The sequence below is a fragment of the Electrona antarctica genome, assembly GCF_951216825.1.
Source record: "Electrona antarctica genome assembly, chromosome: 7".
Taxonomy (NCBI): domain Eukaryota; kingdom Metazoa; phylum Chordata; class Actinopteri; order Myctophiformes; family Myctophidae; genus Electrona; species Electrona antarctica.
In genome coordinates, this window is record NC_136812.1 from 30823324 (window position 1) to 30839294 (window position 15971).

General features: G+C 44.5%; 2 protein-coding genes across 3 annotated transcripts in view; both read right to left on the reverse strand.

Moving 5' to 3' along the window:
* tpm4a (tropomyosin 4a) overlaps nt 1–7580 on the reverse strand; it is a 33135-nt gene extending 25555 nt beyond the window's left edge. The window contains exons 1-2 of one of the 2 annotated variants that reach the window (XM_079506761.1): nt 7193–7575; nt 4405–4530 (exon numbers count right to left, since the gene is read on the reverse strand). In XM_079506761.1, coding sequence (XP_079362887.1) covers nt 4405–4530; nt 7193–7306 — 240 coding nt within the window. In that variant the 5' untranslated portion in view covers nt 7307–7575. Of the gene's footprint in view, nt 1–4404; nt 4531–7192 lie in introns of both variants that reach the window. The other variant, XM_079506763.1, reaches the window with a different exon arrangement.
* Nucleotides 1–15971, reverse strand: part of lpl2a (lipoprotein lipase 2 a) — a 99280-nt gene that overhangs the window by 20937 nt on the left and 62372 nt on the right. The window lies entirely within an intron of this gene.

Consider the following 15971-nt stretch of genomic DNA (forward strand, 5'->3'; position numbering starts at 1 on the left):
ATAAAATAATGAACAAAACTGATTTGGCTCTTTTACTGCTAATAAAAAATGCCTTTGAACTCGTGATCACAACAATTGGTTTGGGTTGTCTGACATATTTTAAGCAAAGCTTGTTGACATCTTTCAATAAAGAAAACAATTGACCACTTGTTAAATGCGTGCAGTGAAAAACACTGCATACTGTATCTGCCCTGAGCATCACCCAGATGACAGAGCCCATCAATCAGATGGAGTTAAACCAGCAGACAAACAGAACAGAATAGTTCGGGTGCGCGCGCACATGTGTGTGCGTGTGTGTGTGTGTGCACGCGCGTGTCATACGTGTGTGTGTGTGCGTGCGTGTAAAAAGTGGTCACGGCTGCACGACCGCACGCGTGTGTGTGTGTGCGTGCGTGAGTGTAAGATGCGCGCACGGCTGCAGTGTGTGTTTGTGTGATATATAACTGGTATTTGTCCGGTTGAATATTATTTTATATGTGCTGAGTGGTCCTGCCACCTGTTACAGATTTATTTGACTTCTTTCACGATATGCTAGAAGTCTGGCATGTGTTTACATTCACAATTTCCTATTCACATAACAAGTGGGCATGGCTATTGGCTACACAACTACACATCACATTCACATAGATTTAGATTTATTTCGGTTCAGATCCTTTCTGCTCTGCAAATTTCTGTTCAGTTTAGGGGTTTCATCCACTACATATGTGTTTGAGTTCCCGCTTGATTTGCCCCTTGCACCGGAAAAGCTGGAGGCATTGATTTCATTAGACACATGAGTGTGGCCCTTTCTGTTTGCCTTAGCGGCATTCCAAGCATACCAGAGCCCCTGCCACTACGCTCCACTTTCTCTGCTGGGGATTCAAACCCAGCCTTTTCCTCGCATTACCATCATTACTACTACTGTTGCTGTTTGCAACTGTATGTGCTCAGCTACCTGTGGCACCACCTATTGTCCAGTTTCCACCCCCATAAGCATTGTTTCTTTATATGCTAATATTGAAATAGTTTCCTGAGATTTACAGGACAAAGCCTTTGTGTGTTTTTCTTGGCAGGCCAGCCCAAACTGGCAGTGATCTGAGAACATCAGTACTACCGGTTGGTTGATCATGTCCGCTTTATTCACTGTGAATCATCACACACACGCACATAGCGTAGGCTATTATTGCTAGACTGTCTGGATCATTGGCTTGCTATCCTCGCATCCCTACCCCCACCAGGTTGTCTGTCTGGTCAGTGCAGGCTGTGTGGATATAGATGTGTAATGACTTGACTGCTGCCTCTAATAAGAAACTTGTGGATGGCCATTGGCCATTCATGGCAATGGAGCAGAATTCCTCAGAGCTGCCTGTTCATTTCACTGCAGACCTTATCTATTCTATGTGTGTGTGTGTGTGTGTGTGTGTGTGTGTGTGTGTGTGTGTGTGTGTGTGTGTGTGTGTGTGTGTGTGTGTGTGTGTGTGTGTGTGTGTGTGTGTGTGTGTGTGTGTGTGTGTGTGTGTGTGTGTGCGCGCGCGTGCGTGCGTGCGTGCGTGCGTGCGTGTGTGTGTGTGTGTAGCAGTGTGCTGTAGACCCAAGGTCACTGTTGAAAACATTTTCAAGTGTGTTGTGCAAGATTCATTCAAGTATTTACCTTGGCGCTCTGCACTTTTAATCGCACACATTTATAACTATTCCTTGAGCTTAAGATAATCCAAGGTGCCTCAATCTTCTCAGCCTTTCTAGCCACTTCCTCTTTCTCCCAGTCCAGTACAATGCAGTGTTTCCCTGGGATGTCCTCCACAACACTGAAACAATGAAACATCCTGGTGGAAGGTAGGGCATGTCTCTCTCCCACCCATGCCTCTCTCTCTCTCTCTCTCTCTCTCTCTCTCTCTCTCTCTCTCTCTCTCTCCCCCACCCATGCCTCTCTCTCAATTCAATTCAATTCAATTCAAAGGAGCTTTATTGGCATGAGAAAATGTACGTTTACATTGCCAAAGCAGAAGTGGAACAAGACAATCAAAATAAAACAATGTATTTACAAATAAATATTGGATATAAATAGGAATTAAATAAAGGTGTAAACAGAACTGTGTTACATTAACACTTTGGGTAATACTATCTTGTGAAACTATAAAAAGATTGTGCATTTTCTGTCAGAGATAGTTATACAATATACATCCATATAGGAGACGTTAGCTTTATACTTTTGATAAACAGTGTACACACAATGGTTTGTATTCCTTAAGGTGCTTGTATTCCATTTGACATCCTTCTCCTGTCACAGCAGCTCACAAATCTAGCTGCTGTGTTTGCACATTGTTGTACTTCACCCAACAGATATGGGAGTTTTTTGTCATTAGTCATGTTTTCAAACTCCTTGGGTGATTGTAATCCGTGGAAAGTATATGTCTCTGATGTCTTGGTACAGTGGGCAGACGGTTAGGAAGTGTAGCTCAGTCTCTACCTCGTTTGGTGTGTGCATGTCTCTCTCTCTCTCTCTCTCTCTCTCTCTCTCTCTCTCTCTCTCTCTCTCTCTCTCTCTCTCTCTCCCCCCCCCCTCTCTCTCTCACTCGCTGTGCCTCTCTCTTACACTTACCTTTCTTCAAAAACAGGGAAGAATTGTTCCCCGTTTGACTCCATGTTTATCTCTTTTTCTCCCAAATGGTTATAGAAACCATCATTGACAGACACTACTGTGGTTTGAAGTGTCACCCACAATCCACAATTATCTTTTGTCCAATGATTACAATTGATGATCTATTGTAGAACCATCCTGTCTGAAGCAGGCTGAACTAGAAAAAGTGCCCTTCTGAGCACAGGTCTCCACCAGGAGGATAGGAGTGTGTGTGGCAAAATGTTTAGGAGTAATATAAACATGTTTTTTTTGTTTGTTTGTTTGTTTGTTTGTTTGTTTTTTGCAACAATTTTCTTCATTTTGTTGAGGAAATGCAGATCCAGATCACTCATAGCATCTCACAGGATAGAATTCTGGATGAGCAGGACATGTGCAGCATTTTGTACAAAACGGGCCACTCCCCTGAAAACTTTGGAAGGCAATCTTAGCCAATCAGTGTAGAATCTGAGAAATCCAACAGACTTGTCTTGATCACATGACTACAGAGATCATGTGTACCATGTATCATGAACTTAGCCAATCAGGATGGAATATGGGAAATGGTGCAGATCCGTGTTAATCACATGGCTATGGAGATAGTGTATACCGAATTGTGTGATGTATGGATAAAATGTGTATGTACAAGTGATCTACAGAAATGTGTTTTGCCTAAATCGGCCTCATGGTGGCGCTATAACAGGACGTTGAGGAATATTTGGGGCAGAGGTTCGTCGTTGGCATCGGGAGTGTGTGTGCAAAGTTTGGCATGGATCGGGCCAACGATGCCGGAGATTAGCTGGTAACGGACGGACGGAAGGAAGGACGGACACACGCACACACACACGGACAGAGTGCAAAACATACTCTCTCCCCATGCCTTCGGCCTGGTGGAGACAAAAATGAGTCTGAGACTGTATTAGAGAACAGTTATCCTTTATGAGGAGAAAAGTGTATATCCCATATCCGCTAACACAATTTAGCCCCAAGCAGAACAACACATCATTGTCATCGTTATCACATCAAATCCTTCATAATCCTTCAGACAGATCACTGATTAAATTCAGAGACTATTACTCCTTTAATGTCACAGTGATCGGTACATAAAAAAAAGAAAAAGAAAACCTTTTTCCATCCATAGTGACCACCTGTGTGTGATACCATCAAATAATTCAGGTTTTGCATCACTTGCAAGAACCAGATGCAAATTAAAAATGGACGGATTGGGGGCAGTCATTTTCGGTTGTGTAATCATGAGTGCATTTGTACAGTATTATGATGATGTTACAGCTGCAAGATATAAAATACCTGTCTTTTAACGTGTGTGTGTGTGTGTGTGTGTGTGTGTGTGTGTGTGTGTGTGTGTGTGTGTGTGTGTGTGTGTGTGTGTGTGTGTGTGTGTGTGTGTGTGTGCCCTGTGTGCGTACACAGGGAACTCGAGTTCTCATCTTTCAGGACTGGCTGCACAGGAATGTAGCAGACTCTGTGATGTGCTGCAGACCACAGCTGATCAAAGGCATCTCACAGCTGGTACTGGCATTGAGAGCAGCTATAATGAACCAATGGACCATCCACAGGTTGGTGCTTGCGAGTGTGTGAGTGTGCATGATGTGTGTGCAGGGGTGTATTTGTATGTGTACAGTATGTATCTGTTGTTTGTTGTTGTTATGTGTATGTGACTGTGTGTGACTGTGTGTGACTTTGTGTGTGTGTGTGTGTGTGTGCGTGCGTGCGTGCGTGCGTGCGTGCGTGCGTGCGTGCGTGCGTGCGTGCGTGCGTGCGTGCGTGCACGCGCCCTGGCCTTCACTTACGTCTGCTGCTGTCTTCTCCGACAGTTCCAGTTTCTCCTGAGCATCTTTCAGGCCGCAGGAGTGTTTGTCCAACTCATCCTCTGTCATCTTCATCTTCTTCTGCAGGTCCATCAACTCGTCCTCCAGCTGAGGATGAGATGACTCTGTTAGCCTGGTGAACACTATTCTATTTTTATTTTCTCATTTTCCAAGAGATTATAAAAAGATAAATAAAAATAATAATTGAAAAAACACGACCGCATCACACATTAGAAGGACAATAGCAGTCAACAGAACCAAGGATGGGTATTTTCAATGAATCTAAATCTAAAAGTTTGAAATTACGGGAATAACGGGTTAAACTTTATATAGGAAGAGGGCTTGTCTGATAAAATAAATCTAAAAAATCTAAATACTGAACCAAGCAACTCAAAACTGTGGCGAGACGTTAAAATGAGCCCAACTGACCCCTTTCATAGAGTTTGTTGAAAGTATACCTTTCACTTGAATCCATACTCCCTTATCAGATTCTGTGAGTGATGTCAAACTATATAAACTTATACTGGGTGACCTCTGGTTGGAAGCCTACCGTAAGTAGACAGTTGGATATAGAGCATTTTACTACTCAACTTAATGGTGGATATATTGTAACCTCGAAATTACAATATATTCTGAGTTTCTGACTTAATAACATGTCGGATACAGTAAAATGTACATGTATGTGTACTGTCTGTCTGTAAAGTGTTAAAAAGTATGCTCCCTATAACTGGATATACAAGGCAAACAGCATCAGTGTTTAGAGGCATTCAAAAAAATAAAGTACAGTATCAGAGGTAAAAATAAATGACCCCAGCCATATTTGAAAGTGAAATATCCCTTTAAACATTATGTTCCCCAGGAGGTATGGTGTTGACAGCCATAGCTTCACACGCGGGGCACGTCATGTACTGGAGGCCTGATTAGATGTCATGTTTATGACTCCATCTGAGTGTTAATGTTAATGCTGTATTTTTAGTCCATAATAACAAGAGCCCTGGTATGTACAGTCTAAACTCTGTCTCTCTTAGTCTCTCTCAGTCTCTCTCTCTCTCTCTCTCTCTCTCTCTCGCTCTCTCTCTCTCTCTCTCTCTCACACGCACGCACGCATGCGCACACACACACACTTGTGCGCGTGCACGTCACACTCACACACGCACACAGAGTTAAGTGTTCCCCCTAAACAGTCGTCCCCTCTGGGCCTGCCTGGGGTTCTGTGAAGTGCTTTTGATAATCCTGATGGATTCCATGATGTCTGTCACCTCTGTTGTCTAAAAATACAGCTGTTATCACAGAGAACACAAGCATTGTGTGTGTGTGTGTGTGCGTGCGTGCGTGCGTGCGTGCGTGCGTGCGTGCGTGCGTGCGTGCGTGCGTGCGTGCGTGCGTGCGTGCGTGCGTGCGTGCGTGCGTGTGCAGGTGTCTATGCTCTATGGGACTGTGTGTCTGCCTTTATCAGCTATTGTTCATTTGCAAGCATTTGCGTTGTGTCCTCCCAACTGTGTTGGAAGGAACTGCCTATCTGCTTGACACACAACAGACATACAGATAGATGCTCCGTAATCCTCTCCTCAGTAGGGTCCCAAACTATAGGCTCTTCCAGGTCTCACCATACCATGGGTCTCTCCACAATGTCCTCCATGCATGGACAACAAGCCCTGATCTTGGGTGGCTTCACCACCTGAATGGGCCAAGCCCTATGTGGTGTTATCCCCTTGGATTATCCTGATGCAACTTTCAAGTCTCCCTCCTGTCAACACTGTTAAGTCCTGAACTGTTGTTCCTGTGTCCAGCGCCTACTCATCTATTTGTTGTTGTATGGTGCCTGTGGCACTCACCTCCAGTCTGAATGAACATGTTTAGTTTGCTGCCATAGAGACTTCTATCCATTTGTTATGCACTGGGCTTAACACTTCACTGTGGGTACCGATTAAATCCAGGACACTCACAATGTTTGATAGATTGTGTATACCCGTTCTTGGTTTTAAGACTAGCATTTGACATGATGTGCTGAGCCATGAGCTCACTAGTCCCAGTTCGAGTCCCAGTTGTTCACACTGGCTTTTTAGTCTATCCTTTTGGAATAGATCTTAAATATATTTTGTGCCGAACTTGTACGTCACTTTTCCATTTTAACATTATTTGAAATAGCAGTTTTGAGCATAGTTGCATTGCCAAAGGGCAGTGGATATCAATGTGGCAAAGCTAAACTTTCAACTCTATCTGTTTGACATGTTTCCAGTAAACTTTTTTTTTCTTCTTCTTTCTTTGTCTTTTATTTTTTACACAGGCCATTTCATTAGAAGTATGACTGGTGTCAATTATTACCTTATAAAATGACCAACGGTAAGCAGCAATAAAACCCACTATACTGGATAGGAGGTGGATTTCTACAACTGTTGACATATACTGGTAATTTCTTTCTTTTATTGTGAATGTACGAATAAACAGAAAATGATCAGGAAGCAACATATCATTATTTTACCAGTTTATAAAACAGAACTCTGAAGCCTAGCTCTCATCTAAGGTCACAAAATACACTATATGTCTTTGATCTGAACTATCATAGGCATCATGATCCACCTCAACACAGTAAAATACTCAGTGTTAATCTATTTCTAACTCTGCAAGCATACACATATGACCAAATGCACCCTTATGGATCCAGTCTAGTTAAATCAACTGTAAGCACACATGCAGTTCTCTCATATCTTTATCTCTCCTTTTTTGCCTTGCCATCTCCCACTCTCATTCCTCTCTCCATGGTCCTCACCTGTTTGCATTTGTCCTCCGCTGCTTTCTTGTCGGTCTCAGCCTGCTCCGCCCGGTCGATGGCGTTCTCCTTGTCCAGCTTCAACATTTGCATCTTCTTCTTGATGGCCTCCATGGTGGCGTTTGCTTCGGATGTCCCTCACCGAGATAAACGAAGGTAGTAGTATATAGCACGTCTGTCGATATGCTGTTGTCTCTCCTCTGGCTCGAGATGTGCTCCTTCCAGAGACTGTCCTGTGTGAGAATGAACGTTTTTTGTTTAGGGAACCGTAGTCCAAGGAGGGCCAGAGGGGACAAGGAGAAGAAGGGAGAGGCAGAGGAGGTAGAGAAAGGAGACAGAAAGAGCAGGAACCCTATATGGCCGGTGTAGAGGGATGGAGACTCCAGCCACAAGGCTACTGACAGTGATTTAAACTGCAACTAAACCTGCCTCCACTCACTAATGACCCCCCTCTCTCCCTTAACGCCCCCCTCCACATCTCCTGCTCTAGCTCCATCCATTCCTCCATCCACAGATCCACTCATTGCTCTGTACTCAGACGCACGCACACACACACACACACACACACACACACACACACACACACACACACACACACACACACACACACACATTCCCCCTATCAGACCACTCTTCCAAGGCCTTTAAGGAATGGTCTGACTGGCCCACTCTGCTGCGTTCTATACTCACTCAACTCTTCAGCCGCAGCAGATCTCCTTATTTGGGTTGCTGTTCACGGAGAGCCAGAGATCAGACAGGAGAGAGCAAGAGAGAGAGAAGCACAGGTCCTGTTTGCACATTTAACCTCCCACGAATGGATAAGAAGTCCACTGACACTTTACATGAAACACTCACAGTGTGTGTGTGTGTGTGTGTGTGTGTGTGTGTGTGTGTGTGTGTGTGTGTGTGTGTGTGTGTGTGTGTGTGTGTGTGTGTGTGTGTGTGTGTGTGTGCATGCGCGTGCTTCTGTGTGCCCATTTGATAGAGAGGTGTTGAGGGAGAGGCTAATGCAAAACAGAGACAAGAGGTGAAGAGGTGGAGTGCGAGAGGCTTTCAGAGTGCAGAGTTTGAGGAAGAGTTTGTGAGACCTTCATAGAAATATAGGTTAAAGAAAGAAGAGAGAATGTGGCACACACACACACACACAAAAACCCATGATTGGGTATTTGAATCCATATAAACAGAAGACACATCTGTAGCATGATGCAACATTGAACAATGGCGCAGGAGGAGCCAGGCCCGGATGGAGGCACTGGTCACCAACACCCGCTGCTAACAGCTCACCTGCCATCCTAAGCCCCCAAGAAACAGTGGGCGCAGTAGCATGCCAGTTGGACACAGGCACTCATTACAATTATCAACTAATCAACCTCGGTAAGCTTGCTCGGCAGTGCCTCACGTGGCTCAAGTCACCTTGAGGTGGCGTCAGCGTGCCTCCGTCGGTGAAACCGAGTGCATCTTTTTCAATCTGACTGGTTTTCCAATCTCTCTCTCTAGGTCGTCCTCAGACGAGCCCTCCATCGTCGCTTCCAGTCATCACGGTTCTCCATACATCTGGCCAGCTCGTTGGTGCTTTGCGTTCCCGCGTTGTTCCTGAGTACATCCACATATGTTAATGTGGGACGTCCTATAGTGACCGGTGCCCGACGCCTGCCCGTGTGTTGGTTCCCATAGAACTAGTTTGTTGGCTGGCAGTCTGGTGTCTTTGGCAGTGTTCTGCTAGTCTCATTCTCCTGGCTGCTATTTTCTGGCTCACCCTTGGCATCCCATCATACAGATTCTTGTTATACACATATAGTACACAAGAGATACATCTGGAGAAGACATGACCATGAAAACTAGAACAAGAACATAACACATATGATATAGACAAGTCTGTGACTGTGACAATGTGTCTATTTGTAATACTGATGGGAGATTAATCGGCAAACACATCGGTATCGGGTGATTCTAGTTGTTTTCTGATTAATCGGTATCGGTCTGATTAATCAATTGTCTTTACAGATAAACAAGCCCAAAGTAACAGCTTGAACAGATCTACAAGCTCACAATATTAATTATTAGGTATTAAATTATGTCGATATGATCTCGTTCTGTATTAAACAAGAACTGATCAATTATCAGTTAATTACCAGTGGCTGCCTTATATCTCCAGAATTGTGCTATGAAATGTAAATATCTGTCTGTTTGTATTTATGTGTGTGGAAACAAGTTAACACCCAGTGCCACATGACGCCTCGTGACACCTTTCTTTAATGTATCCCGTTGGCACTGACGCCTAATGACGCCTTAAAATAATAATAATAATAATAATAATTAATTAATTAATTGATCTAATCCAGTGTGCACGTGACGACGTGCACATGACATGCACAACGAATTTTAATTGGCTTGTATAGCAACCTCTACACTTTGGTGTCAACCAGGTGGCACTGAATGAGTTAAACCACATTCGGACCCCCACGCAGACCACCGCGGACCCCCGCAGGGACCCCCGTTGGACGCGCCGATCCGCGGACCCCCGCGATTTTGACACATATAGGAGAGGTTCTTTGTACCTGTCAAGCCAATGTCAACACTACAACCGACAGCTGTGCGTGAAGTGCGACATATAATGGCTTGGAGAATGTGCTACCTGAGAGTGCGCAAATAAAGCCAAATGCACCCATAACAGTCCATTTGCATTTCCATCAGAGTTTATTGTTATAAAAGGGTCCTTTGGTTTCATTTTAGTAGGCTTAGGCTACACTGTCAGTTACAGAGTCACCTCGACAGATCCTGTTGTTGTTAAGTTACTGTTAAATCAGCGGGTGTGCTCCGGTGTGCTCTGCTTTGCTGCGCTGAGGCATCATGGCGGCGGCGCCGCTCGCGCAACCATTTCGACTATGGCATTAAAAGTGTCTGGTTGCGTCCCCCCCGAGCCCCTCTATGGGTTGCGTAGAAAGGCAGCCAATCAGAACTACAGAACTACACGTCAGTATGACTAGCATGTCGAAGATTTCATGGGTATTCATAGACCAGTGCTTTTCAAGCCACTGGTAAAATTATAATAATTTTGTCCATTCTGAAAAATATGTAACATGGTATCTGCACTGCAGGCGTAGGCAAGTCAGATTTAACTTTAATACCTTATATTTAATATGGTGAGCTTGTAGATATGTTCCAACTTTTACTTTGGGCTTGTTTATCTGTAAAGACAATCACTGATTAATCCGGTCGATTAATCAAAAAACAACTAGAAACGGCCGATACCGATATGTGTTTGCAGATTAATCTGCCATCACTACATATTACATTACATAGAATTCCAGTCTGTATTTTTCCTGATGCTGACTCAATCCACAACTAGAAAAAGTGCCCTTCTGGGCACAGGTCTCCACCAGGAGGATAGGAGTGTGTGTGATGTTTGGAAAAATGTTTAGGAGTAATATAAACATGTTTATATTGTGTGTGTGTGTGTGTGTGTGTGTGTGTGTGTGTGTGTGTGTGTGTGTGTGTGTGTGTGTCAATGCTCTTCCCTGCCCTGTTTGTGGCAGATTGTGTGGATCACGGATTGGACTATATAGACACATGAGCACTCACAAGAAGAACTAGAGATGGATTGTCATCATCGGATACGATGGACAACCTTAAGCAAGCAAGTGTGTGTGTGTGTGTGTGTGTGTGTGTGTGTGTGTGTGTGTGTGTGTGTGTGTGACGCGACTTGGCCTGTTGTAACGCCACCATGAGGCTGATTTGAAAACTGTCAAGTGGCATTTCTTCCTCAGCCTAGTAGTGGGAATATGCATGCACAGTTTCACCGCAATCGGACGCTGCGTTGAGGAGTTATGAGAAATCAAACAAATCACATGATCACATGACTATGGAGAGCATGTGTACCGATTTGCGTGAAATTTGGATAAAATCTGAAGGAGTAATATTAGGAAATGTGTTTTACATATGTCGGCCTCCTGGTGGCGCTATAAAGAGCAGATGTGAAAAATTCCAGGCAAAGGTTTTTCCTTGGCCTCTAGGGAGTGTGCATACAAGGTTTTACACAGATCGGTGCAGTTATAGGTAAAAACACAAATCGGCCAGTTATAGCGCCACCATGAGGCTGAGTTGAAAATATTCAAGTGGCATTTCTTCCATGGCCTAGTGGGAATGTGCATGCAACATTTCACGGAAATCACACAATGTGTTCATGATTTGCAGCATTTTGTTTGAAACGGAGCACTCCTGCGAACTTTGGAAGCCAATCGTAGCCAATCAGGTTGGAAAGACCCGTTTCGTTGAATGGCTCTAGAGAGACTGTGTACCAATTTGCGTAATGTTTGGACAAAATCGGTAGGTGTACTGTCAAAACATTTGTTTTGCACAAAGCGGCCTCCTGGTGGCGCTATAACAGGCCAATGTGAAAACTTTGGAGCAGAGGTTCAGCTCTGGCATACAGGGAGTGTGTGTGCAGAGTATGGCTGCGATCAAGCCAACGGTGCCAGAGATTAGCTGTTCACAGACGGACGGACGGACACACAGAGTGCAAAACATACTCTCTCTCCATGCCTTCGGCCTGGTGGAGACAATAACACAAAATTCTGCTGATGGCCTACAAGGCAATCAAGGGCATGGAACCGCTAGTTTGTACCTTCAGGATATGAATATGATCCAAATTCCAAGTCCACACTCTTCCCTCTCACTTAGATCAACTAACACAGGAAATCTGTTCAAACCTTCCCTAAAATATCCTGGCCAACACTCAACATGTCCTAGACACTTCTTCCTTTTGGCTCCCAAACTGTGGCATAATGTCCCTCTTTGCAGTCAGAACTGTAGATTCTCCATTTTCCACTGCAGTCTGAAAACTCCTCCTCACCTCTTAGCACTCTCCATTCTTGTCACCTTATCTCCGCCAAGCCATTATGTTTTCACACCTGTCCGTATGTGTGTGTCTGTGTCCGTTTGCAGGTCTGACAGCTAATCTCTGATAGGTTGGACCGATCAGCTTGAAACATTCTACTTACTATATCTGCTAGCTTTTATTAGACAAATGCAAAAGAAAATGTACAAGAAAATAACTTAGAGCACAGGTCTCTGCCAGGCCGGGTTTCTTACCCACTGCCCGTAAATAGCTACATCAGACTTGAGTGCAAGTGAATAGTGTATATTTACATCCTTGGTGTCTCCACCACCAATTGTCACTTATCATAATCATATACAAGTTTAAGTGGGGTGAAATGTTGATGTGACATACTCTGCAATCTTATCTAGCCAGAGGTTGGTCTTAATTGGTAGCAGAGTTTACTACTGTACAGAGGACAGGCAGGAAACCAGCGGAAGTTCTTTTTCTTCTTCTTCTTCTAGTTCGTCCTCATCCTTCACAGCCTCTCACCAGAACCATCACATAGAACATTGTGGATTTCACCCTGCTGCACTTCCTGCGTGGCATTGGTACGACCTCCCGTTAGTTCCACCATTACTAACCTTACTAACCCTATCTCTAACCCTAACCTAAACATACCCACAAGCACGGGAGCAGCGCATGTTCGCCAACCTTAATGCATGGTCGAACTAAGGGGAGGTCGAACTACGGGGCAGTATTGAACATGATTCAAGTGTATAATTTTATGATTTTAATATCCTCTCCCGATGTTCCAACTAGTATGCTCTCTCTTGCTGCTGCTCAGCCACAGAAGTATTTTGAGAACTCAGTTTGAGAAGCTGAAAGTACATGTTATTGATTAATGGACAGGGTTGAAAGGAACAGCAGTACAGACAGGGCTGTGGAAGAGATTGAGACAAGAGGATTGGGTTGGACAGATTGGTATCCTTAAAACCATAAAAAACAGGCTGATGGACTGAAACTTCAGCTTCAATTTAGCATGTCTTCATTTCTCAAGTGCTTTTTTGCAACGTGTGTGTGTGTGTGTGTGTGTGTGTGTGTGTGTGCGCACACGCGCGATCCAATTCCTACAGCCTGCAGACATCCTTACTGCCTGACTCATTTCAGACAGGATAGGACATCACCTGGTCTCTGACTCTGATGCACGCACGCACGCACGCACACCCACGCACGCACACCCACGCACGCACACACACACACACACACACACACACACACACACACACACACACACACGTCTCTATGCTGTATTGCTGTTCTGTCATTTGTTGTCTTCACAACCAGGGTATGCTTCCTTTATGACACCTGGCTTCCATGCCAGTTGGTATGATGTCATGCGCTTTTACACCTAACCAATGGCCGGTGAGTTTGCATACAAGAACTTTCCCTACAGTCTCTCTAGCTCTGGGGTGAGTAGATCACCTCATTCTTGATGATACAAGCATGGTGTAATTGCACACAATAGACAACAAACACACACACCCACCTGTACGCACGCACACACATTTTCGGACGGCATTGAAAATAGCCAAAACATCAAAAGATCTACAAGCTCACAACGTGTTGCAGTGTGACATGTTGTGAGATTGTAGATAAGCTATTTTTGGTGTGTGACACAGTTGTGTAACTACCGGTAAAAATGCCTACTAGCCAGTCCATAGAGCCCCATTGTGAACCCGGACATTTTGAGTACCATAAAGTTTTATGTTAGAAATGTCAAGTATGCGGGTCCACAGCATTTAGAAACTGCCGGATGCTAACTTTTTTTTTTGCCAACTTTTCATAATAAGGGGTTATATGTGACCATCCCATTAACAATCTATATAAGGCAACATTTTTTAAATGTAGCATGTGACGTTTCAAACTAGGGGATTTTCATGATTCTGAATCCATTCAAAGCATTCGTTTTGCACAAAAAACAGTCATTGGGCTAAAAACGTCCATAGCCACGTGCCCAAATGTGCTGACCTCATCACATTTGTGATGACGGGCTTGATGGCTATGGCTGCCCAAAGAGTGTTTTTTGTGCAAAACGAATGCTTGGAATTAATTCAGAATCATGAAAACCCCCTATTTTGACATGTCACATGCTACTTAAAGCATGATGAAAATTTGAAAATAGATTGTTAATGGTATGGTCACATATCCCCCTATTATCAAAATTGCCCAACCTATGCAAGTTAGAATCCGGCAGTTTCTAAATGCTGAGGACCCATACTCGACATTTCTAACATAAAACTTTAGGGTACTCAAAATGTCCGGGTTCACATTCTGGCAAGTGGACTAACCCCTAATCTGATTGTAAGCCTATAACTCCCTAGATCTTTTTTTAACCACAAAACAACCATTTCTCTTGTGAGGCCTTCACAAGTAGGCTATAGTAATACACGTACACACAGACACACATGCACACACCTGTGTGAGTAATTGCTTTGTCTGTTCTGGGTGTCATCGTGTGACACAACTAAGTGACATACTGTATGAGTGTCCAGCAGGCACCCTTTGATGTAAAAAGCCTGAGTCGCAATAGAGAATGAATGTGTGTGCGTATGCCTCTGTATGCCTCTCTGTGTGTATAGTATACTGTATGAATGTATTTAACTGTGTATGCATCTGTGTGTGTTTTGCAATTAAATCAAGTTGAATGTATCAGTGAATCTCTGTCAGAGGGACAACTCCATCAGGCGTCTTTTGTCCTTATATCCTGCATGTTTAATTTGATGTTGCAATTCTTAACTCATTATCCAGAGGACAATGCATCATTCTGTTGAGAATTGTCCTTGGGCCACCTGTGCACAGAAAAGCACCTAAACGGAAATCTGATCACTCACACATCAGTGAGATCAGAGTTTTAAATGTGTGTGTGTGTGTGTGTGTGTGTGTGTGTGTGTGTGTGTGTGTGTGTGTGTGTGTGTGTGTGTGTGTGTGTGTGTGTGTGTGTGTGTGTGTGTGTGTGTGTGTGTGTACAGGCTGTCTGTATCACCACCCTCCTCTACAGCTGTGAAGCATGGACCACATATAGCCGTCACATCAAGGCCCTGGAGCGTTTCCATGTTGGATGCCTGCAGCGCATCCTTGGCCTCACCTGGCGTGATCATGTACCTCAAACTGAAATACTTGCTAAGACCAACTGCAGGAGTATTGAGGCCATGATCACCCAGCACCAACTGCGCTGGCTCGGACACGTGATACGGATGCCCCAAGATCGGCTGCCCCGTAGAGTGCTGTATGGCCAGCTCCACCATGGCCAGCGCCTGGCAGGAGGACCAAAGAAGCGCTACAAGGACCAGCTGAAGACCTCACTGAGGAAATGTAACATCAGGCCTGAGGACCTGGAGGCTGCTGCTGCTGACCGTGACGCATGGCGGCAGCGCTGTCACGATGGAACTCAGAGGCTGGAGGAGGACAGGACTGTCAGAAGACAGCAACAGAGGCAACAGAGACACAGGAGGAACACACCCATGGCTGCCAGTACCACTACCACCACTACAACCTACCCATGCCCCACCTGCAATAAAACATGTGGTTCCAGGATTGGACTCTTTAGCCACCAAAGAACTCACCGTTAAGGACATAAGTGGACGTCATCATCGGATTCGATGGACAACCATAAGCAAGTAAGTGTGTGTGTGTGTGTGTGTGTGTGTGTGTGTGTGTGTGTGCTCGTGCAAGTTTTACTATATTTGTGTATTGACATTGTTCTGGTAAAGGTTTGGTTAAGGTTTAGTATTTACATCGAGGGGATGGATTGGCTAAGGTTTAGGTCATGCTAAAGGGTAGGGATTTTGAGGTTATGGTTAGGGTCGGGATTAAGTTGTGCGTGCGTGCGTGCGTGCGTGCGTGCGTGCGTGTGTGTGTCTGTGCGTGTGTGGTGAGAGAGAGAGAGAGAGAGAGAGATAG